General features: G+C 43.2%; 1 protein-coding gene across 6 annotated transcripts; it reads right to left on the bottom strand.

Moving 5' to 3' along the window:
- mlip (muscular LMNA-interacting protein) lies at positions 1–27581 on the bottom strand. Of its 6 annotated transcripts, XM_076018710.1 has the most exons (15): positions 27496–27581; positions 26823–27012; positions 26524–26649; positions 25123–25201; positions 20060–20185; positions 15258–15395; positions 12836–14338; positions 12021–12092; positions 11577–11648; positions 11392–11475; positions 11215–11268; positions 9668–9715; positions 9349–9411; positions 9101–9223; positions 1–2150 (listed from the first exon to the last, which is right to left on the bottom strand). In XM_076018710.1, exons 4-15 carry the CDS (start codon positions 25150–25152, stop codon positions 2007–2009), a joined length of 2457 nt encoding a protein of 818 aa, XP_075874825.1. In that variant the 5' UTR covers positions 25153–25201; positions 26524–26649; positions 26823–27012; positions 27496–27581; the 3' UTR covers positions 1–2006. The 6 variants fall into 6 exon arrangements, with proteins under 6 accessions (XP_075874825.1, XP_075874827.1, XP_075874826.1 ...); XM_076018712.1 differs by lacking the exon at positions 27496–27581 and having other exon boundaries at positions 9668–9712; positions 26823–27018; XM_076018711.1 differs by lacking the exons at positions 26524–26649; positions 27496–27581 and having other exon boundaries at positions 26823–27015.
- Between the last annotated feature and the right edge of the window lie 24 nt (positions 27582–27605).

Here is a 27605-nt window from a genome sequence, read left to right as displayed (position 1 = left end):
TTCAATTTATAATCTTTTATGAACCTCGCTATAAGTTGTTACAAATGATTACGAACATTCATAGACCATCATATCACATACTCATCAGGAAAAGACTGTAGAAAACAGATTATTTTTTTATTATTATAATTTTTACCTAATTGAACCATCCTTACTTACTGCAAATGTTCCAATCAGGGTAGGGCCAGAGGGTAGGGTAACTTTTGTTTTGTTGTTGTTAATTACCAGTAGGTGTAACACCAGATAGAACCAGCGTCATAAGCTAAGTTTGTGCCACAATGTTCAGCTGAACACTGGCCAAAGCCAAGTGGGAGTGGCGTTACACAGTCGACTGATGTGGCATGTGACTCTGTGTTTTGTATTGTTAACAAATCCCGCAGTGATTTTCCATACCGGCATGCTCCTTTTAATTACCAACCACAAACTTGTAGCCCTGTGAACCTGCTGAGTTTGAGGGCAACGCAATTTGGCCAAACTATACTTAGACGTGCTTCACCATTCTTCACTTTGACTCTGGGCTGACGCTCTGATGAGCCACAGGTGCTTACCTAATACTGCGAGGGCATCATTTGCATCAGCTGGTTCGACTCTGAGAGATGGAGGAGGTTCTAATCAAACGCGTATGATCAGGAGAACCTTCCGGCAACAAAAATACTGCACTGTGTTACAAACAATTCATAACACGTGGCCATTTTTTTCCCTTTTTTTTTTATTAAGCATTTTCTAACAAACATCACCATTATCTGAACTATTTCGATGTTTTCCAGTCTATCTAGGCTGAATAACAGCCGCAGATTGCATGGTTTTCATGCTTCCTGTACTGCGGCGACTCAACATAATCAGCCAGCTGAGGCAATTAGGAGCGTTATATGTGCTCCCAGCCATGCATTTGTCTTTCACTGTTGGATATTTTTATACCGCTAAAAAGGGTTTCATGGTCGCATGCAGTGATTGCTGCTTGCAATTGCTTCCCCGCCATTTAATCTGTCAAAAAAGAAATCGCATATCAAGCAGTATCTTGTTCCACCCCAACTGTACAGAAACACCAACTGTAAATCTTTTACTAATTTTTTTTCTGTGCCAAAAAGACAATTTTACTTTCACTGTCAGGTGCCATTACAACTGTGTGAATATGCTCCAGGAGGGGTTGACGTCAAATCTACAGCCTGTAAATGAGGCAATTTTTCAATAATGTGTCAACATTAGAATTGCTTCATAGGGCTGTGACGATGGTTCTAATACCTCAACAGCGGACAACAAATGTTGCAGTGTTTTTTTTGCAGGGATCTTTCACTCAAAATCGTGCGCTACCCAACCAGTCGGACCCTTACCGTCTCTCTCTTTTTTGGACCCTACGGAAGAGGAGGCCTGAATGTCTGACAAAAACCTCCTGTTGTTCACCTCAAGAAGAAAGATCAAAAGCGTCAAGGAAGACATTTCTTTATGGATGCGCCGCGTGAGCGTACTGAGCGTATACCTTCAAAATTCCACTAACTGGCCTCGACCTGCCTCATGTCGACATTAAGCCGAGTACCCAGCAGCGCTCAGACTGTCGGCGAGCCCATTTGAGCTGAAGTCTAGCAGCCGCGATGACTTCACCTGCTCTTGTGTCTGACTTGTTAGAACTGATCGGCATCAACTTTTCTGCTGAGTGAAGCAATAATTGGCGGTGAGCTGGAGTTCCTCTATGTAAAACCAGTTAGACTGGCTCTCACTCGTCACGTCTTCCCTTCATATGACCATTTTTTTATGCCGCACTGATTCGTTCTCAAACTCCATTGCCATAGCAAGCGGCAACGTTCATATAGCAAAAATAACCCACACCCATTTAATGCATGTCGGCACAATGCATAAATATGCGTTTAGTTATTTATACACAGCGTGTGTTTTTTCTATTCAGAAAGTGTCTTTAAAGATAATTTACAGGAGATCTGAAAAAGTTTAAAGTTGGCAACCACAGCAATGCAAATCCTCCAGACCAAAGTCTGCACAGTTCCCGTCCGGCCCTAGGGGGGGCTGAAAGACGTGGAGACGGGACTGCGGCGGTCGCTGGGCTCCGTTATCTGCAGGTCAAACACTGAGTGCGGACTCCTGTCAGCTTTCCACTCCTCTCTGAGCCTTTGATAGTGCAAAGCTCCGTCTGAGTCCACCTGAGGGAAAAAGAAAAAGTGAAAATGACAACTCAGGTCCGGGACAATGTTTGATTTGTAAACGGCAGCAAGACATGTATCACATCATATCAAACTAGACATCCAAATAGGTACAACATGAAAACTCAAGTTTCGAGTGTCAGAGGGGAACCTGAAGCTCTGTTGATGAGGTAACACTTGCAGCCAAAGCAACACTGCTGCCCTCATTATATTCTATATTATCAAATATATTTGATAAACTGACGTTTTTATATCACGTATGCAAGATTTTTTTTTTTTTTTCATTCCTCTAAGCCTTGAAGGACACATGCCCTCCCTATAAAGCTCAGTGACTCATTATGATATGAACCATACAGATGATCTGATCTGATCTGACATTTGCGAAAAATATCAGCTGATGGTCAAATTGCCTCATTATCGTTCCCCGGGGCTGTGCAGGGTTTTTGCAATGCAATGAATATTTATATTTAATCACAAGTGGCAATTATATTTTGGGGTTATGGGCTGACTGCAGCCACCTGCTGATAATTTGGTCTTTTTCTCCCCATCTTTAGTGCAGGCATATTTAAGTAACTCTCTGACACTGCTGGCAAGCAACAGCATTAAAAATGACTAATTTAGAAGGTGTTGCACTCAAACGTCAATCTGTATTACCGTATTATTATTATTCCTATAATTTGTTTGTTTGTTTACATTCTAACCATCTTCAACTTTGTAGCTCCGACTCATCTGGAGGCTGTATTGAAATATTAGACGTTTCAGTCAGTAATTTCCAAGCAATTTTCACCTTTTGATTCATTATGTTTTTCCCCAATTTGTATCACGAGATGCACTGCACTTACGTGCAGTACATATACATATCTCATTAATCTCATCCTCCGCTCACCGGTGAACCACTCAGTGTGGTTCAGCGACAAAGATCCGAACATCCAATAACCATTCTGGCAGACACATGAAAAAAAAACGAATGGCTATTTTTATTTCTTCTTTTCGGGAGTTTTTTTCTCCAGCAAGTTCAAATGTAGCGGAAAATGTGTGGGCAGCCTGAGGGCACTGCTGAAAAGAGAAATTTATATAATTTTTTTCTCCTTTATAAAAAAAGTGGTGGAAATAAATGAGCATGAATGAGCAGCAGCATATAGACATTGTGAGGCATCTGTTTTCAACACTGGATGCTATCAATTGATGGTTAGAAGGAAAACAGTTGATAAAGTGGCTACGTATTAATCCACTCGCCTGTATAATTTTTAATTACATTACAAGTCTTGATAATATACTTACACATATGTGTGTGTGTGTGTGTGTGTGTGTGTGTGTGTGTGTGTGTGTGTGTGTGTGTGTTTAGAGGGGGAGAGAGAGAGCAAGATAAGCCTATACAGCGTTGCATCACACCCACCCCTAATGCAATATGCAAATCAAACGACTGCAGACGGAAAGGTTCCGTTGTGAGAGTCATTTGAAGTGTAAATCAATGTGCAAAAGCGATCTGGATGAAATGAAAATGTTCCAAGAAAACACATGAAAATTGTCACTCAGTTTTACTTAAATAGTGGGATTTTTGTTTCAACAAAGTTTGAATAAGCAGTGTAACGTGTAACGATCAAAATAAGCCCTTCAATAGCTTAATTACGATGGTGACACCAGACCCTAGGAAATGCAGGTCCTTCGGCTCTAGTGCCTTAAGGGCTTTTTATTATACAGTCTGTTAGCAGGTGGGTGTGACTTCACAGAATGGACAAAATGAGTCCTTTGTGACTCAATTTACCCTTATGATGCCAATATACACTGTTGATTGAATTCATTTCACCTGAGTAATTGGTATGCATTGCTGCACCTGATCAAAAGTGATTATTGGTGCAGAAATGAGGGTAGGACTGTGTCGAAAGATATGATTATCATTCCAACTGTATGGGTTTGTATGCATTTAAAAATAAGGGTGTGATCATATTAGCACCGAGCACACGTCTCAGTGGCATTTATGGCCCCTGTTGACGTGGCTTCATAGCACCTTTATTCCACTTTGCCGCTGCTCTGTCAGGCACAGGAACAGCACGTCCGCACAGCTGTCTTCTCCAATCTGCCACCACCAGAGGTGACGATAAAGCCAGACCTTGGGCCTAAGCTACAGTGACCATCTCCAGGGTAGTGCTATGAAGGCAGACATGACGATGGGGAAAGAGCCAGATCAAAGTAAGCAAGTCATGTAAGGAACAGGGAACAGTTCTGGGCAAGTTCGACTTCTCGCAGGTGTTGACGCAACGTTGCAGCGTGCATCAGCAGACGTGATTTGAGACGGCCAGCCCACTGTGACTAATACCACAAAGGCGCAGCAGCACTACGCCAACTCTGCTTGTTCAGTGAGTAAGGTCAAATAAGGCTTATCGAGGGACCTTTGGCAGCTTTTGTGACACTGAGTATGCACCGAGGCCAGAGTCTGAGAAAACAGTTGGGTCAGATTTTTTTGTTTTGTTTTTTTGACAGAACAGAATAAAAGAGACAGAAAGTGTAAGCTGTAATAGTGTGTCAACAATGGGGGTCAGAGAGAAAGAATAATGGAAAAAAAAACAATGGACAACTGTCACTTTACTGTTTGGAACAAACAGAAAACCAGCATACTTAATAATGCACCTCCATGCATCATCACTACATTAAGACCTTTATTGATTTGACACTTAATTTGGAGAGAATTTTCCGAGCAATATTAAGTAACATACGTTTGGAATAGTGTAAGTTGAGTGAAGTAGAGAGACGTACCAAACTTATCTGATTGGTTGTACACCTTTCCTTGAATATATTCAATAAATAGAATGTTAATATGTGTATACACACACACACACATATATGGGGAACAAAATATAAAAAAGGTACTCAAAAAAAATTCTCATTCTCACCACATTCTCCCAAGGTTTGCTGATCATCATGACCAAACCAGTTTTTAAGTTGTTTGCTCGCACCGCACAAGCCAGTGAAAAGCCGTATGCCTATGCATGCTTCTCCAGACAAGAAATTGTCAAAAGTGGTGGGAAAAAAAAAATACCATGGCTCTGATTCAAGTTTAATTAGACGCTCCCATCACCTCGCCGTGCGCCGGCTGCACTGAATCAAGGCTTTGATGAGGATGGTGCATGCTAATTATGTATGTCGCAACCCTGTGGTTTTCCCACACACACAGCACACAGCAAAACGCAAAGGTAAACATTCCACCAAGACAGACAACAAAATGAGCTGACGAAGAGCCGTGCATCAGAGGAGCTGCTGCTAATTGTTTCTTGGAAAAAATAAAAACGTCGCACCTCCTCTCACGTTGCAACGAAACAAACAAGAAATTACTTGTTCTGCCATTGTAAAGTCATACTATAAAACAATCACTCGTATCTGGACAGGATAAGCAGGCGATGGAAAGTTGTGCTGTGGCGACGCTCCTTTTCAGTCGTGTTCATTTTTACACAATGTGTGATCGATTAAAGCATCAAGGCCAAAACGTGGATGCGCTCTACAAAGGAGAGCGGCGAGGCTCGAAGGACCGTCATCATTGTACCTGTGGCTGTAAGGAGTGTAGCCAAAGCTTTTGAATTATTGATACAGTACACGATAAGTGCAAATATTGTACGTATGTTTAATTGCTGCACTCAGAAAATGCCTTAATTGTGGCACTGCAGTACTGTATCATTTCAGGAACAGCTGTGGTATGTGTGTGTTTTATGGCAGCAGTAAAGTTTTCCAACAGGATGAAAAAAAAGTACTTGCTGGCAAAACTACAATACCATAATGCAGAATAGCATGGAGCTATGGCAACCGAATGGGATAAGAAATGCATGAGTGATTTTCTAATTATATGATTTTAACTTACATTAAATGCCTTTGGTGCTTTAGCAACACTCGCGTGCTCACCAGTAATTAATTTCAGTACATTACATTCCATTGACAGGCAAGGACTTTTAGTGGTTTTGTGATTTACCATGGCAGCACATCTCTTACGAGAACGATATTGAGATCTGCCGGCACATCAGAAAACAAGGATTAGCCAGCACAGGTTAGGTTGTTCACACACTAGGATTCCTGCGGAAAACATAGTTTCATCACTTGCTCATTTAGGCGAGACAGAGTTCGGAGCTGACAGTTCCTTTTGTCTGCAGCCGTTGTGCTTCAGACCTTCAGGGACGAACCGGTGCACTTTCTCGACCAGGATTCTGTTCTCTCACCATTGTCTGTTTAACCCTAACTTTAATCCATCACTGACTCACTCACCCTTCCCCTAATCCCTTTTTAAATCCTGTGAACACAATGGTAGAATTGGATGTGTCATTTAAACAGAGGAGATGTTGGCCAATATCTTACACCTGAGCTTCACTTACAAATTTCAAATCAAAGGTTTCCAACATGTTTGAAGAGTGTTAGAAGAAAGAAAGAAAAGAGGATGAAGAATATTGAATGATCTCAAAGTTCCTCATCTGCAGCGTGTGCATTGATACTTTGCCTTGAGAAATTCTTTCGGAATGTGAAACATAATCACATTTCCAAAATAATTTCACACGAGGCTGAGAGAATTGTGGTTTGGCAGCACTGACTGATAAGGCTGATAAGGCAGCCGTTCCAGACAGACTGTAAAAATATCAGAAAGAGAACAAAGAAATGAGAAAATGAGAGCAGTGGTCGAGTGGTCATCTCATTTGGAGTGACTGCAAACAAGTCCAAACAAACGAGTCATGTCCACCTATGAAACACAAGGGCCAGTTCCGGTCCCAAAGAAGGTACAGACAGAGAGCTCGGACCGGCTGCATTACTGCTGCAGGAAGAAGCGGCTGGAACACTATCAAGCGTTTGTCAAAAGGAATCTGTGAGAGCAATCCCCTCTTGACTTCACAGCAGGGTCACTAGTCTGTTTTCGGCATTGCTTCCGTGTAAATATGCAGGAGATGTCTCTTCAGTCTGATGATGTTTTTGTACGTGGACGTCTCTGCTCTTTGATCGGGCAGCTCACGCAGGAGGTGCGGGCATGGAGGCCGGTGTTCGCAACTCCCTATCATCAGTTCACAGCTTAAGCGGTGCCATGTTGCGCTAAGGTGGTGAACGTGGTCTGCAGGTAAGCTTTAGCCTGAATTCTAATGAGGCAAACTATCATTAAAGGCTTTTGTATCGACAATAACACACTCGAACAGAAGCAATGCACAGGAGCAACAAAATATTGAAATGGCAGCCTTTGCACAGTTTGACTCCATGTCTTGGCTCTTGATGTGAATGATGTTTGCGGATATGTTAACCCTACTCTAATTTGAATGTAATTCCTCTACAGAGCTCAGGAACCTGAATGCTGCCCTTTCATTAAACAGCGGTGGCATAATAGCTTTAGAACAGACAGAATAACCAAATTGCACACCATTGGTCGACTGCAGTAAACACCTCGGCTTAGATTTAAAATGAGAATGAACCTTGTCCGATATGTGTATTTTCATTCAAATCTTTTAATAGTTTTCGACCTCATAGAGCAGTGGTGAAACATTAAATTTGAAAGCCGAGCAAAGCTCATTCATTCTTATCAGTATTTAAAATGAGGGTGGCATAAATTAATATTTTAAACAATAAAAGAAGGTTTGTTTGGTCAAAAAAAATTCTAGTTTGAGCTGTACAGGCTGTAAAGAGACTGTTCTGGCTCTCTTCCTCCTCCCCTACCAACCTGCTCCACCTTATAACAGCTCACTGCTTTGTATTGCTAGCGGGGAGGGTGGCTACTGACTCTCATGCAGTAATGCTTCGCCCACATTAAAAAGGCCTGAGGAGATGTCACAATGATAATCTGAAGTTCCTGTTTAAGTGCAGGAACATGGAAAAAAACAGCCCATCTATGCACAAATTGCAATTTTTTGAGTTTTGTGCGTATAAAAAAGACAATTCAGTGTCTTTTGGCATCAGAAGTGATTCAGTTTGATATTATGCTTCATGTGGCACCAAAGGGTAAAAGTTTCCACTCAGCATGGCAGCCCAGTATTACAGTATTTAGTGTAAAGTGAAGTGACGCAGCCCTGGGGAGCACCTGAGTATTGTTGAACTTAAAAAAATGATTTTTCTTTGAAAAAGTTGAGATTAAAAGTTCAAGCTTAAAGCAGAGTGGAGCAAAATTAAATGGGTCCAATACAAGACAAGCCTCTGTCTTTAGTGTGGTCATCATGTGTGTCTTGGAACATTACCTCACAATTGATGAAAGAGCCACTGGTCATGCCATCAGAACTGTTTTGGTAGCTTTTCTGTTTGTTTTCTGCACCCATTGTCATCGTCGTTGCCGACCCACGAGCAACATTAACCACCGTCAACACCAGCGCTATCTCTCATTCACAGCCTCGTCACTTTACATATGGACTACTGCAGTTCCCTTCTTTTTGGTCTGATGCACAAATCCCTCCATGAGCATGAACAGGTTCAGAACTCTGCAGCCTGGATCACAATCAAAACCTTTCCTCTCACAACATCACTGCTTATTCCTCGAGGTCTGCATTGAATCCAAAATCCTCCAGTACTCTTTCGAGGCGGTCGATGTCCTCGCCCTTCAATGTGTTGTTTCCCTCTCACTCTCTTTGATGTAGCAGGGTGGTCTTTGAATCGAAACTCAAGACCAGTGTATTCAAACTCACATAACTTACCTGGCTGCTGCACACACTGTGTGGTGAGTCTTTTATCTTTTGTTTCGTAGGATGCCTTTCTTTTTTATAATGTTTTGTTGTTTTTTTGTACAAAACTTTTTTGTACTGGTTTACTATGATCTTGAGAGTGTTTGAAATGCGGCTGAAATCCACTGTATTATTATTATTATCATTATTATTATTATTATTATCATTATTATCATTATTATTATTACATCCTGTATTTTTGCAAGTTCGATGTCAATTAAAATCCTCAGCGCACACAAAACCACCTTCACACCAATCAACAGCATGAAATAAAGCAAGCCGGGGTACCTTTTTGCCTCCTCTGAAGGTTTCCTTGTCACATAACCTGAAGGGATTCCGGTAGTACTCATCCTCATCCTCCACCCTCAGGGTTGGAATAGCCGTCATTGGGCGAATAACCCCGGGCTTCGTCTGCACGGAGAAAATACAGGAAGTGACAGGAAAAGGAATTGTACTAATAAGCAGCCCTTTCTAAAGCGGCTGGCATTATTTATTCTGAAGCATCGTCATATGTAAAATATTAATAAACCACATACCTTTTTAGGCCCCAAAAGGCCTCTTTCCACACGCGTAGATGGCTGCAAGCTGGAGCAGGACGCCTTAATGAATAACATGGGAGAATAATAGGAACCAATGCTTAGTTCCTGCCAAAAAAGTGGTATTTTATCATCCAAAAACACACAGGATTAAATGCGCAGGTGTACAATTTCATGTTCCATCTGTACAAAAGCACCAGCATTTATTGATACATAGATGATTCTAGCTTTCCAAAACAGATCCTGTAAACAGGAGCACTGCTGGGAGGCTGATATCCATCTGTAATCCAGCTGACGACGCCATCTGACTGGTACTCACGTATTTGGTTTCACGGCCCAAGGATTTCAGACACGACACGTTGTTCTGCTGAAAGAGAAATAGAAAGGCTGCCATGGGACAACATTTGCACAAGCTTCGTCTGGCAGGAAAACAAGAGAAAAAAAAGAAACAAATCCCAAAATGGTTCATCCAGTAATTGAAGTATGCAACTGCCGGAACAGAAATCCCCACTTGACCTGACTTAGACATTCAAAGAATGAATTTTGTGCAGTTTCATTTTAATTTGTTACTTTTGAGTGATTGTATTTGCCCCTCCCCAACACGGAAGGTATGTATTTCTGTCAGTGCACTCGTGACAAGCTGAGCTTAAAATCCAGTCTTGTGCATAGCGGCCCAATCATGTTTTGCGGCGATACAACCCTGCACAAGCGATCACTCAGCTGTTCTCTGCCAATCCGCACATGAAACCCCCCTTGATGAATAATATACAGGGCTCCTTTTATTACTACTTCTGATCGTTCAAAATAATTCACTTTTATCTCATTTCCAGTTTATCTTTCTTTAAAAAAAACGGCAACAGAGCCTGATAATTACTGTGGCGGGTTCTTGCTTTTCATTTCTGCTGTATTTAATCATAGACCAAAAAGAAAAAATGTCGGCACAGCTTGTCTGTGGAAGGAAAAAAAAAAGCCTCGACACAATGGCAGAGCTTTCAAAGCTTGGCATTAATACTGTAATGGTCAGGTATAAGACATCGAAATTACAACATTAGAAATTACAAAAAGCTTCAGACAATGTAATTATCGTTCCACTTGGCAAGCAACATCTCAATAATCTGGTTCAGATGAAAAGAGTGAAAGACATTTTCATAAAACAACTGGTGATTCAGCTTTTACACAGACAATTCAGCCTTGTTAAATCCATTATTCTTGTCTGGTTGCTTTAATCAGTCCTGCTCTTTGTGTCACCATGTTTGCGACAATTGGCGAATCCAAAGCTGTTTCTTTTGTCTGAAGTGCGTGCTGTTCTTCCTTATTGCTGTTTTAAAGTGAATATATTAACACCGTAAGGATGTGCCGCCGATTTGGATTTTTGGGGAATTTCGGATTTACTGAATTTGTTCCGTTTGCAGAGAGATGTCAAAAGTTAGTTGAGACAACTGCACTCAACTTCTGTCTGTTGGTTTGTAAAAATAAACAAATAAATAAATAATGTAGTCACTAATGACTGCATAAAGGCAGCCAGTTGTGCTTTTTGTGTCCGTGGGATCCACAAGCAGGCCCTTCTGAAGCAGAAGAATTTTATTAGACCTTCTATGCACTTAACTTTAATAATATAGCGGGTGTGGGGGAAATACCGCAGAGATTCAAAAAGCCAATTACATTGGTGGCCTCACTCCACTCAGTCTTGTTTTCTTCTTTATATTTTTATCAGGACTTTTAAAAAAAAAAAAAAAAAAAATTCTGTTGGCACAGTGACTTGCCCGGCTAGTCACACTTAAAGCAAATAACAGAAAGGAAAGAAATTCTCTTCTTCATGAACTCGCTGCACAGTGCGTCACGTACCGTCAAAGACACACAACTCACCTGCAAACCCACAGTTGGGGTCGACGTTCTGGACGACTGCTGCGATCTAGAAGTCTAGAAATACATAGAATACACATACATACATGCATGTATGGATAACAATGAAATGATTCCATCCACTTCACAATTATTCTTTTTTTTTCTTCCAAACATGCAATATTATTTTCCTGAACTCACGGTCGGGGTGGAGCTGGCCAGCACGTCGTCGATGACGGCGTAAAGTTCCTCCGACTGCTGCCGCAGCTCGGCGGGCGAGCACATCTGTGTGTAGCGTGACACGTTTTGCTGTAATTGTTCTGCGGTGTCAGCAGCTGAGTAAAGGGCTACGCAAAACAGCGGCGTCGACTCGACTGCATGAATACCTCAGCGTGGGTGTCTGCTGCACCTCTGGCCGCCGCGTCGCTCAGGCCTCTCTCCACCTGCTCGTCGATCGCCTGCAAACGCAGCACAGAGTGAGAAGGGGGTTCAGGTCTCGACCGCAGCAACAGGCAAACCTCCGTCGTGCATCCTGAGCAGTCAGACTTCCTTCTTTCATTTCCATGCACCCCACACGGGCTGCATTGTGAGTAGCCTTTCCCTTTTCTGTGAAAAAGACTTCCTGCTCATCTTTATTTATTTTATTTTCCGCTTTTCATTCCATGGGGTGAGTGGGGAAATCAAAGCCTGAGTCCTTGTGCGTTCCATTACCAATTATTGTGCTCAGACTGTAATTATTGAAGCCATCATTACCTGCGGCAAACTCATGTCACTCACTTCAATCACACGCCAGGAGAGAGTGGCGGGGTTGGACTGGGTAATTATCTTACCTGCTGATCCAAAAGAAGTGTGTTCGTGGGGATCGCAGCCAGGGACTTGTAGCTTGATTTGATCTTGTGCGTCTAGGAGCAAATTTTGGCAGAAACAAAGTGTGAATTAAAGGCACAATCGAAATTAAAAAGCAATTAATCACAGGTACAGCCAGAGATTGTTATCGAGCGAAAAAGAAAGCAACTCAACTGAGTAGGGTTCATGCACTGTCATGCACTGTTAGCACAGCTAGGACATCCCATGTCAACTCATATTTCCATGCGTGTGCAACATTAACGACCCCTGTGTGATGTAAAATTCACTCTAACAATGTTCTTCCGCCAATAATGTGCGTCTCCAACGTGTCGGTCAGCTCCCCGGAAAGTTTCCAGGGCTAAAGAAGGGGAGGAGGGGTTGGGGGGAGGGGGAGGGGGATTTGGGCACACGCAGTTCTAGAAGTCAGTCCTTGGCGACGTCACAGCAGCTCCACGTCTGGCCTACAAACCAGATTCTTTGAGCAACTCTGCATCTATTTATTCTAATGCTGGAGGGTATTAAATGTGACACAGATCCATGTGACACAGATCCTTCCGCAAACCCCCGAGTGGTTTATAGAAGAATCCCTCGTGGCTCGTCACTGAAAAACCCATCTGAATTCTAAACATGCCACGTCTCTGCAAAACCAAACACCCGGAACAACTTCAACACGCTTTGCACGGACAATCAAATCTGAAAATGACTTCATACAGCCGCTGACGGGGAGCCACGTGTCACAGGGGAAACGGCATCCTTAGTTCAAATGGGGCGTGCATGCAGCAGGCAGGCCGGCGGCTACCTTTCTTTTTTTACCCTCCCCGTCACTGTAGTCTGATATTCCACTCCCCGGACGGGGTGAGGGCGTGGAGCGCATGGAGAGGGGGGAGGGGCACGAGCTGGCGTGTCGGTACGGAGGCAGCGGGGAGGGCGTGGGCGTCGGGGAGGCGCTGGTGGGCGACAGCCATCCGGGGGACGAGACGGGGGAGGCGTAGCGGGCCGGAGAGAACTGCCGGGCTCTGTGGAGACCCTGCGATACCACGGGGGAGTCGGCTCCGGGGCGGCTCGGCTCCGGCCGGTACCTGCCTGCGACGACTTGCGGATGGGGCAAAGGTGATCCTGTTTCTTCACGCGCAGACGGATGCGCAGGCTGAAGCGGCGGAGGGGAGCGAGGCGGAGTTCTGAGCTGCAGCGAGAGCTGGTGTAGCCTCGACAGTGTCGAGCTCGCCGGGCGACTCCCCCGAGGGCTCATTCCGTGCTCAGTCGTGCGTTGGGAGGTCCGGGACACGAGTGTTCCGTCTTCATTATCCGGCCGGCCCCTCGGCCAGGCGTAGGTGTCGCTTGGCTTGGGTGCGTGGGGGGCGTACGAGAGGTTTGCCGAGGCTGCCAAGTCTCTTTTCGGTGGCGGGGAGGCGCACGTGAACCGTGAAGTCGACGGAGGTGGCGGCGGAGGGGAAAGAGCCCGCTGCCAGGGCGGGAACGCCGTCCCGCTGGAGCGAACCTGCTCCGAGCACCTTTTGACCGGGGCCTCGGCCGGAGTGGCACCGGCGCACCCGTCGGGCTCCCTGTGACTGTGGCTCTGACTGTCCACAGACACCGTCGAGGGGAAGCGGGAAGAGAGCTCCAGAGGGATGGACGCCACGCTGGAGGCGGCCGAGCAGGCGTTGCAGAAGGACAGGGTGACGGGGCTCATCGGCCAGCAGGGGGTGTAAGGCCTCTGCAGGGCCGAGGACAGGACGGGCAGGCGGCCTTTTCTTAGGATGGCGGTGAGGAGGGAGAGTCGGGTGAGGGGGGGCCGGCGTCGGTGTGGCGGCTGCGGCGGAGGGGGCGACTGAGGGCAGGCGGTGGCAGAGGAGGAGGAGGGGGAGGCCAGGCTCTCGCAGGAGGAGAAGCAGGGGGTGTGAATGAGGCTGGAGCCAGGCTCAAGGAAGTGCCTCTTGACCCGGACGACAGCCGGGGAAAAGACGCCCGAGAGGACAGACGAGCAGGGAGAGACGGTGCGGCTGAGCGAGGAAGCCCCCGCGGCGGACCACCCCCCGTCTTTCACGTCCCAGCCCTCCGACAGGATGGACTCCCTGGACGAGGCCAGCGGCGGCCACAGGTCAGCGGAGTCAGCCGGGCTGCTCCGGTCTTCTTCCGATGCGCGGCGACCCGAGCTAACCTTGCAGAGTCCGGCGCCCCCGTGTTGGCCGCCGGCCGCGCCTGCGGAGGCGGTCTTCCCAGCAGGGACGCAGAGGGGAGGGCTCGCAGGCCGGACCCCCGCTGGGGGGGAGGCTTTGGCTGGCAGGCGGCTCTCAAGATGCAGCTGAAACACATGTTTGGCCATTATTAGATTCAGTGTTGTTGAGATAACTCCATAAAAGTAATGCAACTACTGATTACTGATTACTCAGTGATAAAGTAATCTAATTACTTCTTTAACTACTTTGTTTCATAAGTAATTAATTGCTAATTACTTTACTAATTACTTTAGTTAAAAAAAAAAAAGATAAAGTCACATTCGCTCAGTGCTTTGGAATGAACTTTATGAAAGTGCAAAGTTCCAAATATTGCCTCTGTCCTCTTGACATGGATGAATGTTTCCTCACTGAACACAAACTGCACATTTCACAGAACAAACTCGCTGAACAGCACTGGTGCCTTTTGCACAGCCCATATTGTTAAAATCATTAGAAGATTTTGGAAAAATCACAAAATCGTTACTTGACAAAGTAATTATGATACAATTACCAGTTTTGCCTCAGTAATCTAGTTACATTACTCCATTACTCAAAAAGTAGTAGAAGTAATTACAGTAGTGGATTACTCAGTAATAGATTACTCGCCTACTCGCCAACACTGATTAAGATTGACATTTAAGCCGCTGCGCCTCATTTTAGTTCACTTTGAATTCAGAGGTATAAATGTACATCTTGCGATTTCATTTTGTAGGTGAGAGGACGGCCTAATAATCACTGCGTTACTGGATGAGAACTGAATGAGAAGAAGATACATTTGCATGAAATGCCGTGGATTTATGGACATAATCTGATTTACATTAGAAGTAGACAAACAAATATCTACTTGTCATTCATTGAAAAAAGGGATTTATGACTTTACTCAATGCAAACTTTTTCCTAATGCTCTTAAAATAGCGTAGACAGAGACATGCACACATATTTGTTTTGTCATGTGTTCCATACAGTGACTCCATGTGACAGTGGCAGCGCTCACATTGTACTTACATGATTCTTCCCCCTGGCCTCCATTGTGTCCCCTGCTGCTCCCTCCGCCGAGTCCTTGATGAAGACTTTCTCCACTCGGAACGTGTCGCCGGCCGACATGGTTTCCCCAGTCGTGCCCTCGCGGGACGCAGCCTCGTTCTGACAGGGGGGGGGGGAAACCGAGCCAATGTTTAGGGGGAACTCGAGCGAGTGAAACCCGAGAAATCCTCGGGCCGGCGTGTCTGAGCTCAGGGGGGTGTGCTAGGCCACATGCGCCACACATATAAATCACATGTGCGCACACATGTCCTGCTACTGCAGTGTTGGGGGTGTGGGGGCGGGAAGGGGGCGGGGGTGATATGTCCCCAAGGCTTCCTCCAATATGCTCATCGTCACATTATGGTCATTGCAACAATATTTTTTTTTTTTTTTCTTAGCTGACCGTGGCGCTAAATATTTCTACTCATTGGTTAAATCACTGTCACGCCTTCTTTCTTCTTTTTGTCATCTTAAAGGTTACAGCGACCTGACTTACGGCCACAAGAGGTCACTTGTGAGCCCAAATATAAATGTGTTGCAGGTTATTTTAAGAATTACAAGAAAGCCCTGGAGTCCTTTCTCCAGAACAGACCATCTCACTCAAGAGGTTTCATTTTAAGCACATACATCAATAACCCTGGCTCTCACCCAGCGCAAATCTCTGGCGACTGCTGCACCAAAATCGATTCAGTGTCAGTGTGTCCGACAATTAAACAGAGAACTTCTTTCTATAACACAAAATGAACAACACAAAACTGATCAGGGTTGAAGAACCTATTTCTTCTGTACCAAGCAAATGTGGCCTGGGATAGCTTTTGAACGCAGGATCCCTGTCTGCTACAAGGAAAAGGAACGGTGATAAAACTGAGCCTTGATTTAGGAAGCCTGGAGCGCCGAACGACTCCGGAATCCTCCTACAGAAAATCATAATCGCATTAATTAACGCATGTAATCTGCTAAATACCCACTAAATCGTATGGCCCCGGGTTTGTTACTTGCTTTGATTATTGAAGTTAAATAGACCAAATATCTGCTTATTAAATGTTCCGTCTTGATTATGTAGATGACAACATTCTATGGAGCAGGATTATAAGGCCAAAATCCAAACATATACCTATATAGTCTGAAGCACATTAAACACAGTGTAAACACAGTTTGAGGTAACATTACATTGTAACATGGTTAAATCAAAGTGCAGCCTCAACACTAAGTGCTTTTGACATGCATGACTCCGAGCATGCGTAGCATAAACCTTTGTATATGTGATGCAAATATTATATATATTTTATACACACACAGGCACACATCTGCCCATTTCCCTGTATTTTTGAAATATTATCCACTGTGCTGCTTCCTTTACATGAAAGGCTGCCAGAGCTGAACCTAATCTGGGAACTATATTTAACTTTAATAGCAGCTTATTGCAACAGCATCATCAGCCATCAGCTTTGAACATAGATCACATGAACAGTGCGTCACTTGGCACCATGTCAGTGGTGCCAGCTTTCTGTAACAACAACATATTAAAATGTGTTTCAAATAATAATAAATCGATACGCTATACAGTTGTTATGGGAAATAACACAAAATGTACACCACATAGTGTAAGTGAAGTTAGTGAAGAATTTTATCATTCATTAATTCTTTTTCTTTTTTTTCTTTTTTCTTTTTTCTTTTTGCACATCTGTACCAAAAACAGGGTTCAAAAGTTAAAGGCCCATCCTTTACTTATTTTGTGTCTGGAATGATAAATAAAGGTCTAACAGAGGCTATGCTGTGAGAGCCTTCAATTTTGCTCATATGGAAGCAATAGCTTTTCTAAGCGCTAAAATGAATTTTGGATGATAGTATCCACCCCTACGACCCTTTTCACTGACTCCTAAGCATCTGCTACTAACTTCGCTCCCTTTGAAAAGGCTTGAAAAACGCACATGAGGCCAGATAGAAATGTAAAAGAACCTGCCCAATTTGAATGGAGAACACACTTAAGTGGGGAAATGGTGCGCATATTGTCGGAACACACCACATCAATTACTGTGGCTACTCAGAATACAAATCGATAACAATCACTTGAGAACTCCCTTGTAAAACGTGGAAGGGGAGGGAAACAAGGGGATGCCTATAATCCTCTTTCAAATTGGACATTAATGTGGGCTGAGTAATTCCCGGCGGCGGATTAATGAGCTTCTCGCTGACTCACTCACAAGTAATCTTTATATTCTGATTGTTCATGTGCAAATGTAGTCACAGCTGCTGACTAGAAAGAGTTTGGTCTCACTGATAGATAGATAGATAGATAGATAGATAGATAGATAGATAGATAGATAGATAGATAGATAGATAGATAGATATCATTCAGACTTCTTTAAATGGGTATACATCCTATATATACTTATATACAAATACACATTAAATGTAATCTGCATCAATGTATATCACATGTAAGTGTATTTGGCATTGCTATTATACTTTACCACTAAACTAATCTGCAAACTAATAAAGATAAAACTTTAAAATTGTACTTTTGTTGCTGCTGGTGTTCTTGTGTTTTTCAGCGGCGAGAGTAGAAAGAAACAATCAGACAAGCAATACGGAGAAGAAAGGCACAGAAATAAACAACTAATGAAGTGGAAATGAAGTTCACATGAAGACGCGGTAAAGAATAATTCACCGAGATGCACATGCATGAAGAAGTAATACTCTCTGTATATGCAAAACCGCAATGGTGCACCGCTGGTTTCTCCAGCTGCGCAGTCGCATATTGGTGTTTAGAACTTGAAGGGCTGCCACTCCTTTAGGTAATAGCAGTGGGAAAAGCGAGGGAAGGAATGGTGTCACCCCCTGAAGAGTGGACCTTTGAAGTCTCATGGAGGCAGCCAGAAGCGAGCCCGCTGCAGACGGCAGCGGCAGCGGCAGCCAGTTGTCCCGCAGCACACAGAGCCGTGGTGCCGCTGTGATGTGCTGCTGGAGGAACATCCAATAGCATATTAACCCTTTCCACAGCTTCAGGGGTCCAAATCAGCTTGACACATGCAGTTTAAGCACGACGAGGTTTCGACTTCAGTCAGAATAGGAAATGATTGTGGGGAATTACAGCTGTGTGTGATTCTGCGAAGTTTAGAAATCAGAAAGTGTGTGGCCTTTTTTTTTTAATTATCCTTCTTTGCTTTAAACAAAGTACAAAAAACGTTTTTTCTTCAGCTATAACTAATTATTTTTTAGGCTTTAGAAGGTCTAATTGACACCAGCTAAATTGGCAGATGAGACACCTACATCTGAAGGAGTTTTCAGATTATTGAGTAACATCTGACATCCGTGCGTTTTAATGATTTATGGATGCAGCCCATTACTTTGCTTTGAATAGAGAAATAATTGGATGATGTAATACCGTGTTATTAACTGATCCCTGGTGCATGACCTTCAGTTGTATCCACTAAAATTTGGGTTATTTGAACTTCTATAGCTGGTGTTGCATCTCTATTTGTTCAATTGTCTCAAGAAGAGCTTCCATGTCATCATGTTCAAAGGGATGTGTGTTCTGAAGGCATTTGAAAATATAGAGGTCATAGAGAGGTCATAGAGGTTGCAAAAGTAAATTTTCTGACTATATCTAGTGTGTCAAGATGCATAACTCTGAAAAGTATATTTTGCTAGAAGGCAATATGGACAATCTCGCTCCTTGTGATACTATACATTGCATTTTGTTACCATAAAGATGAGTGAATACTACTGATCTATAAAACATTATTAGTGTAAGTTTTCTTATATGAGGTATAGAGGTATGAAAAATACAGTTATCGAACAAGGCATTCACACTCTAATTCGTTTTCCATTGGGATTAAAGGGAATCCTACGGAGGTGAAAGCACGCCGCAACAAAATGTTCACCTTCATTGAGTTGAAGGCTGCAATGAAATCAACAAACACTTGCGTATCCTTTAGGAAATGCAAGTTGTTTTGTTGTTTAATCAGTATCAGATCAATGTGTCTCAACGTGCTCATTTTGATTCACCTTGTTCTCCCTCAATGAATTAATTCAATAATTAATGAAGTCCTTCATGCTGCATGGTGTTGCTCATGCCAAATCAGCTTTCCCTAGCTTTATTTCAAAATGAAAGCAATATTTTCCATCATTCTATCTATGCCTCAATCTGACCTGTTTCACTACTTGTTCATTATTATTACTCATTAATACGTTTAATATCACATTTTTGCGCGTGTAGTCGATACTGAAAGTGTCTTATAGTCATGTGAACAAATGTTTATCTGTGCTTTAGCCATTTAGCCAGAGTGCTCCTGAATATTTGTGCATGTGTTTATATGGATCTGTTTACGTAGACGGCCCCACAAACGATAATCAAAAGCTTATGCGTGTCAGCTAACACGATCGCCCTCCCTCCAGTCACATTAATTACATGGTAAAATGAAAAGTGTCATGCTCAGAATTAATGACAGTAATGTGATTCTACTGATTGGGGACCAGTATGGCAACACAATGCAGATCTCATCAGTTAAATACTGTTAAATACTAACCGTCTTCCAATGTAATTAGGAGTCATAATTACAAGATCCTTACATGCAATTATGACATACTTCTCTTCATTGAAAGGCACTGACAATGGTCTTTTTTTTCCCTTTGCAATTTTTTTTTCCAACCATACAACATTCATTTCTGCCCACTGTCCCAAACATGAGAGAGTCACATGTTTTAATAATCACAAAATTGATTAATTCACTTGGTGATGTAATCGTTCATTAATCCCCAGGTCATGTGCAGCTCTATACCTTGTTAGAGTGTCCTATCTGCGTTCCAGATCTCCGCTCCTCGGTCATGGTGCTTTCATTCGGCAATTTCTTCACCACCGGCACAAATGAGAAAATAAAAGGTTTTGGAGGTAAACCTATGGAAACCTGGCGGGGGGAGAAATTGAAAAAAGATCAAATCAGCCAAATATGAATTGTTATTGTTATTATTAACTATTATTGTAAATAACTATTATTGTTATTTACTATAAGATAATGCTTTAAGTATTTTCAGAATCACTCTTTAAACTACAACCATAAGATCACATTGGAAACGCAGCTTCCTCATTAAGCTCAAGCCCTCCACTTCAAATTTCAGGTTGAGAGGGAAAACTCAGTGCTAATGACACATCATTACACTCACAGAGGGCGGTCAGTTTAGTATCCTGTAGTTCAAAGCTTTGATATTCATGTAAATTATGTCACTTCAGTCTCTCGTCCTAACAAGGACGACATGTGTCTCTCTGGTGTCAATTATTTAGGGGTTTGGTTAGCGTGTATTTGTTCTCCCAAAAGCCCCCGGTTGTCTCCATAACCTCACATATATACAGAGGATTAAGTTAATGCCAAAAACCTTTTGCCAAAACAACTTAAAAAAAAACAACCAACTAAACCCAACTAAATCCAACTCCTTGCGATTTAATATGAGGCAAAAAAATATCTTGTCTCAGTGAGTCATCCCTCTTCAGCCCCAGCGCGATCCCTCTCAGTGGAGAGGCTGGCAGAAAAGAAAGCAAAGCCAGGCTGATAACTGTCTTCACTCTACTTCAGTCAACTGCATTTGTACGCACACAGATTTTTTTTCCCCCCACAACAATGATAGAACTCTTACAGCGCAGTATATTGTCATTGTGTGTTGCGTTTGTTTTGCGTAGCTCTGTCCTGCTTTCATCGACAGCAACTCTTAGTAAACAGGATCCGTATTGCTTTTCTTCGAGCATCATCTAATCCATGCAAGTCTGTAAAAGTTGCATCACTGTCCGCTCTAAGAAAGTACAGCTTTGATGAATGTATATGTATTTCCAATGTATAGCTCCCATTGAATCTGCAGGGGGAGCGTCTGAGGGTTTCATTCATACGTTTCTTTCTTATTTTTCTCCTGTGCATTACGTGAAATGAGGTATTCCAGCCTGAACAGATGTCGTAACAGCCCAGCTGGTTGCATTGTGGCATCACACGCAATAGAAAATGTATTGGTATGCTTCTGGCTATATATAGTCACAATAAATAGTGTGTTTTGATTGTGTTTTATGTGGCAGCCTAGCCTGCTGATTGCACTCTCTCTCTATAGCTGACTCAAACATGACTTCACTGCTGTACATGCACGGGTTGCACATGTTGTTTCTGCACATGGAGGTTTTACACACCAATCATGCTGGTGCAATCATATTCGAGGCACTTGAATTTGACGAGAAGCTTGAATTTATCAAGTTGGTGCAACACAAGATGATGTCTAAGCACAACGGATGTTCTGTATCAAAATCCTCTATCAAATCCCTGCACCAAACTCCAAAGTACAAGCATGTGGAAAACCACAGAATAAACTATATAAATAAATTGCAGTTTTTAACACCACCTCTACCTCACATATTAATGTGATCAAGCTGTCATCCCAAAAATAAATATCAGCTCCAGATGTGAATAAATGTTTCCAAAAAAAATGTAGAAATGTAAATTTTCCCATTTTAACAGTTTCATTATTAATTTGACCTTTTTCTCTCATTTAACATTCCAAAGAATTTGAATAAGTTACAGTTGCAGAAAATACTAATTGGGACTGTGCGGCCATAATTAGTCTGTTACAAGAAAGGTCCCGCTGCAACGGTCTCTCCGTCAAGTCAATGACAAGTGAAACCATGGTTATCCGTCAATGAGGTGAGGTCCTTCCTCAATCCTAATCTTTAAGGTGGTGGTTTAACATTTCAAGGTTTAACATCATGCAAGGACGTGCACAGAATTAACATACCATTAATTCAAGTCCACTGGCGCTACCAAGTGAACTGGGCAGGAAGCATGAAACACAGTGTCGTGCTCTCAAAATGAAGTGGCGAGAGGTTTGGTGGGTGAGGTTCAGTGGACGGCCATTTGGGCGCCCTTCGTTTGGGACGGCCAAAGTTCGCGTCCCAGCTTAATGCATCTTTGAATGAACCTCATCTTGTGCCCTTATCGACATGTCACAGTAAGCCTTCGTAACTCAGCATGAGCACCTATGGCGAGGCTTAGTGAGTCAGCCACGGATGGCGAAGGGGCCCACTGTGCATCAGTGAAGACTCAGCATGTTTCCCACCGACAAAGGACAAAGACAACAAAGGACGCCGTCGAAGTGAGCGAAAGGCGGTTATGCCTCAAGCCGTGTTGTAGTAAAGCCACGCAGGATCAAAGTTAACATAGCTCGTATGAACAAATGTCTCCAGACAGGTGCGATTGTAGCTTCCATGCTCATGTTTTTCTACTTTGTGCTCCTTCTCAGTGAAGTTGTTTTCTTTTCTCCCCATTTAAAAGATATATGTACAATAGCTGGCATTCCATTGCTGTGATCGATGTTAGATGGTTTGTTTACTGGGGTCGGCAGCCAGTCCTGTTTCATGTTGTATTTCATTTTTTTTCTCTTCCTGTTTTTGCCACATTTAGTTTGCCACTATTGGTTTTGTAATCGTGATAAAAAAAATAAAATAAATATGTGTATTTGTCAGCCTGCAAATGCTAAAACTACCAAAGAGTTGAGGGAAGAGAGGGTCTGTTCTCACATCATGCCAAGGCTGCTCTTCTGGACAGGACATTTTATTGTCCACTTTCTTACAGGCCCTGATAGCGAAGGGCAAAAATTTGAAATCCATCCATTATAAGACAACTAAATAGGTTAAAACACATTTTTGATGTAACCTTCCAAAATGTTATACTGCCTTGAAAGTCTAAATTGAGGATATTTCCAGTTGGTGCAGCATTAAAAATGTAAAACATGAAATATATATTCAAAGAACAGTAGAATTTAGAATATTACATTTGAGAACAAGAGTGACTCATCTTCACTCGCAAGTTTAGACACCAACAGATTTGTATTTTGTTCGATTACAGTCCTGATTAACTGATTTTGCTCCATGAATTACATTGGCCTTGTGTTTTATACTTTTTTCTGCACAATTATCTCAAGGATCTAGCAAATGCTGTGTTCTTTGTTACGCCTCAGTAAGTTCACCTCTTCTTTAGATGGTGTAAATTTAAGACTAACCTGCAGCAGAGTCTGTAGTAAGCTGCCAACAAGACTCAGAACAAATGCCTCAACTGAAATAACCGCCCGCCTCCACTCAGACTTGTTTATGTGTTTATGCTCTCATGCAAGCTAGTCTGCATGTCTCCCGTTGTCAAAGCAGAGTAATTTTACACTGTGAAAGGGTAAAGCGAGCGTTTCCTACTTGCCAAGTGGAGACCTGTTCCTCATGTAACTGTGCTGGGGGTCATGCCGTCCTCACAGATCGCCTTTCCACTCAGGCCAGGTTCACTGTGCTACACGTCGCCTCTCAACTATTTCTTGTGGCATGTCAGACCCTTCTCAGAGTCTGAAAACAGGCAGCACTAAATAATTTCCTGTGTTGGACCACCCTCAGAGGAGCTCATTAAAGGGACACTCACAAATATGCTTTACATTGATTCAAGATCCTTATTGTCATTTGTTTATCTTCCCTTTCATTCAGAATAAAAAGAAGATTAATAAAAGATAAAGGCAAGGAAAATTTGAATCACTATCTAAAATCTAACGTAAGAGAAATAATATACAGTCTATAACTGACTCTCCACAGCAATTCAAATGATCCAACCACCCAACACTGCTGTTCACAACTGCGAAATCAATATCACCGACACAGAGAGCAAGGTTGCCGTACAGCCCCATGCTGTTCTTCTAATGGTTCCTTAAATGTATTTAATTCAAGCAGTGTTCAGCACGCTGTGCACATACGCAGATGCGCACTCATGAACGCCCGCCCCTCATTACCGCGGTAATTCCAAAACCTCAGCGTTACAGATGTTGGACACCGCCCAGCCCACTTTGTGCCACATGAAGTGAAAACAGTTTGGGCGTTTCACACGAAGACTTTAATTACAGACAAACATTGAGCTCCTCCCTCCAGAGGAGATAGGACGAGCAAATATAGCACACCGCCAGCTGCTACTGCACACGGGCTTATCTTTCCAAATGATAAACAAAGGTTATGACGCCAAACTGTGTACATGGGGACAAAAATCAAGAATAGATTGTGTTGTAATTAATGCCTTGAAGGATAGAGCCCCCCCGCCCCCTTTTTTTATGGCCGTTCTCAGATCCTTATCATTCACCACAGACTCCAGAAGAGGTGGCTGAACACCTGGCTGGTGGAGGTATAGATGCCCTTTATGACCTCACAAAGATCTGATTTGAAGAACTGAGGGTTTTTAGCACACATTTTCAAAGCAATTTAGAAAGTAATGGCTATGACGACACCCGTCAGCTCAAAACAGCAAAATTATTGCACGATCTCACAAAGCATGAAGGGAAATCAGGGTGTTGCAATGATATCTTAACAAGAAAGCCCGAGCTTGTTAATGCCTAAGTGTTAACGAGCAGGTGCTCGTGAGTAATCCACAATCACATCATGACGGATTTTCATAGTCGTCACTCTTGATTAAATGCGTATTGAAGCGAAGGAGGTGCGAGTGAAGTGATGAAACATAGATACGCCTCATACATTTGAAAATATCATAAATATTTAATTTGAAAAAAAATGTTAGTCTGTTAAGTTTTCGTAGCTACGCTTGTTGGTCTCATTGGATATTAATTTTCTTTTTTGGGGGGAAGGGTGTAAAGCAAAGCTCAGTTTGTTTGTAAACTGCTTGCTGAGGGACCATTACATGAGTTTTTCTTATTACTTTAAGTGAACTACCGACAAGTTTGCAAATCAGAGTATCATGGCCTCAAAGAAAATATCTAACTTTCCTGAGAGTACAGGGTTTCTTTTTTTCCATCCATTTTCTATTACCACTTCTCCAATATCTGTTATCAAACATCTTACCTTCCCGAGGCTCCTGTGCATGTCATCCATTCTTATATCAGATGACGAGCCGGACAAGATGTTGTAGAGAGCTTCCAGGCTTCAGGAGTAAAAAAAAAATAAAATAAAAAAATAAACTTCAAAGTTGCAGAGAATATATAACACCCAGGCTGCCTCATGACGTTCAAAGGGAATTACTGGTGGCCGTCGTGGTGTAGTGTGTGTGTGTGTGTGTGTGTGTGTGTGTGTGCGTGCGTGTGTGTGTGTGCGTGCGTGTGTGTGTGTGTGTATCACCATGCACTTTTCCTTTTATAGAAACATAATAGCCACAAATAGCTCGCAGACAGGCGGCCGGCCCGCTGGGCACCAGCAGTAATGCTGCAGCGGGCACTGCAACAACACCCCTTTTTTTATATAATTTATGTCTTCATAAATCACACAGATTGTACAACTTTGCCAGTCTGATCTAAGCATCAACATGACGTTGCAAAAAAAAAAAAAATAGAGACCGAATCTTTTACCCACAATTTCTCAACTGCTACCGGCGAAGGTTGCAATTACCAAAGTGAAAATCAAAACTTTTTTCTCTCAGGGTCAGCGGAGAGGGCAGCGTTTGAAAAGCAGAGCTCTTAGTCGAAAAGAAAGAACAGGATGAAAAGGAAAGGTGGGAAAAAAAAATCCAGCGCTGAGAGCAGCAACAGTGGCACTGGGGAAAAGACAAGAGACAGAGCTGGAGGTAACAGAGATTCAAATGATGAAGTTCTCTTGATAGACAGACTAAAGATGGGTTGACTGAGATGATTTTGACACGTGAGGCGGAGGCACAGAGAACACAGTGGTAAGAGGATGCTGAGGCTGGAAGTGGCACACAGGAGAACTGGAGGAGGACCAGAGAGGAGATTTATGGATGCGGTGAAAGAAGGCATGAGGTTAGGAGGTGTGAGGGAAGAGGACAGGAGTCAGATGGAGGCACCTGAAGGGAACAGGCCAAAGCAGAAGAAGAAAAAAAGCAGGACACAGATTCAACACTGGAATTTTTAAAAACAAAAAATAAAAATAAATTACATTAAATTAAATTCAAATTCAGTCTCTGAACCCATGCCAGGGAGTGTGCTGTTTCCTGATGGATCTGACCCTGCAAGGTGGCACTAATGAGGTACCAGGTGGCTTCGAACTCCATGCATTGACTTGTTTGTTTGCTGCCACATTGACTGCACTGCACCGTCCGCATGTCGATGAGTGAAAGCAGACCTCTGGAGCGGATGCTAATCCTTTAAGTACACTACATTCTTCATTCCCGTCACAGCTGTTCTAGTCTATTTCCACCCGGCCCTCCAACCCCTCCCTACTTCTCTCCCTCCCCCTTCCCTCCCTCCTCCCCTCGTCTGTCTGCGGCAGTTGACAAGAGAAACACGCACTCACCACGACTGCCACCTGCCTCTCTGCACTCTCTCAGAAGCTCAGGGCCGTCTCACTGATTTAGTGGGAACCAAGAGTCAAGACGCTCAGGTGCATCCCTGCTTAGAGGATTCAATCGTCCGGCAGCACCTGGGAGCAGCGGATCATTTATTGATAGAGTACGATTTATTTTATCAGTATACTCTAACCATTTGGCATTTGGGCGATTAAACACTGTGTTCACTTCAGTGACTGCTGAAGACTATTTTAAGAGCAACTTTTCACAGAAATGAAAATGAATGTTCAGGTGTTGTGATACCTACATGAGAAGAATCAATTGTCAGCGACCAGCTGTGCGTCTCAGCCAACAGTGCAGAGACATTCCTCAGCGCGGTATGCAGCAGAGTGAGGAGAACGTCGGCGCAGCCTTTGATCGCTCACATCCTGCGAGGACCTGGACTTAGCAGCACCTTCTCTGGCATCCTGCCAAGTCCGAGAGGCACCCGTGCGATGCTATAAGCTGATTAGGGGTCATGTTTCATTAGGTAATGGGCGGCCGTTTCTGCGCTCATCACAGATTAATATCGTGAAAATCTCTGTGGTGAGTTCATGTTGCACGCTTAGAGAGAAAGTCCGGTATCCAGGCGTGCTTGTGTTGTTTTAACTCCTTCAATTCATTTCAATCCATACTACATGTGGCAAGGCGCAGAGGCCCGGGCGGGCTTCGAACCCCAGACTCCCGGGTAATAGCCATGCGCACTTAACTATTCGGCCAAAGGGATATCCCTTTGGCCAAGTAGCCAGGGCGCATGATCAATTGGAGGCATTGTGACAGGACCGCCACTGTCACATACAGTTTCACACTAGCATTAGCCTCGTGGCTGCACCGTGCAGGCAATTGTTACATTGGGTGGCGTCTATATCATGCATACACAACTCATTCCCTTTCACTCATGGTGGCTTTCACTTGAGGTCACTATTCACATGAAAGGATACAACATACATACAATGCATGCATTTGAATGCCACTTTTCTCTATTGCACACTTGCATACATTCATAGTCATTAACTTTTCATGACTTTTCCATCACTTCCGCTCACCTGTA

The sequence above is a fragment of the Nelusetta ayraudi genome, unplaced genomic scaffold (genome assembly GCF_046127955.1).
Source record: "Nelusetta ayraudi isolate G7.1 ecotype Tasmania unplaced genomic scaffold, CSIRO-AGI_Nayr_v1 ptg000008l, whole genome shotgun sequence".
NCBI classification, from domain to species: Eukaryota; Metazoa; Chordata; class Actinopteri; order Tetraodontiformes; family Monacanthidae; genus Nelusetta; species Nelusetta ayraudi.
The sequence above is the reverse complement of the archived record's forward strand: the minus strand, read 5'-3'. Positions and strand labels throughout refer to the sequence as shown.

Excerpts from the sequence above, each read along its gene's own strand:
- mlip (XM_076018710.1), bottom strand. The coding sequence starts at position 25,152 with ATGGATGACATGCACAGGAGCCTCGGGAAG. Across the intron at positions 11,476-11,576 it reads CAGCAGACACCCACGCTGAG|ATGTGCTCGCCCGCCGAGCT; the intron begins GTATTCATGCAG and ends CGCTACACACAG. Across the intron at positions 9,716-11,214 it reads CCCCAACTGTGGGTTTGCAG|CAGAACAACGTGTCGTGTCT; the intron begins GTGAGTTGTGTG and ends TTTCTCTTTCAG.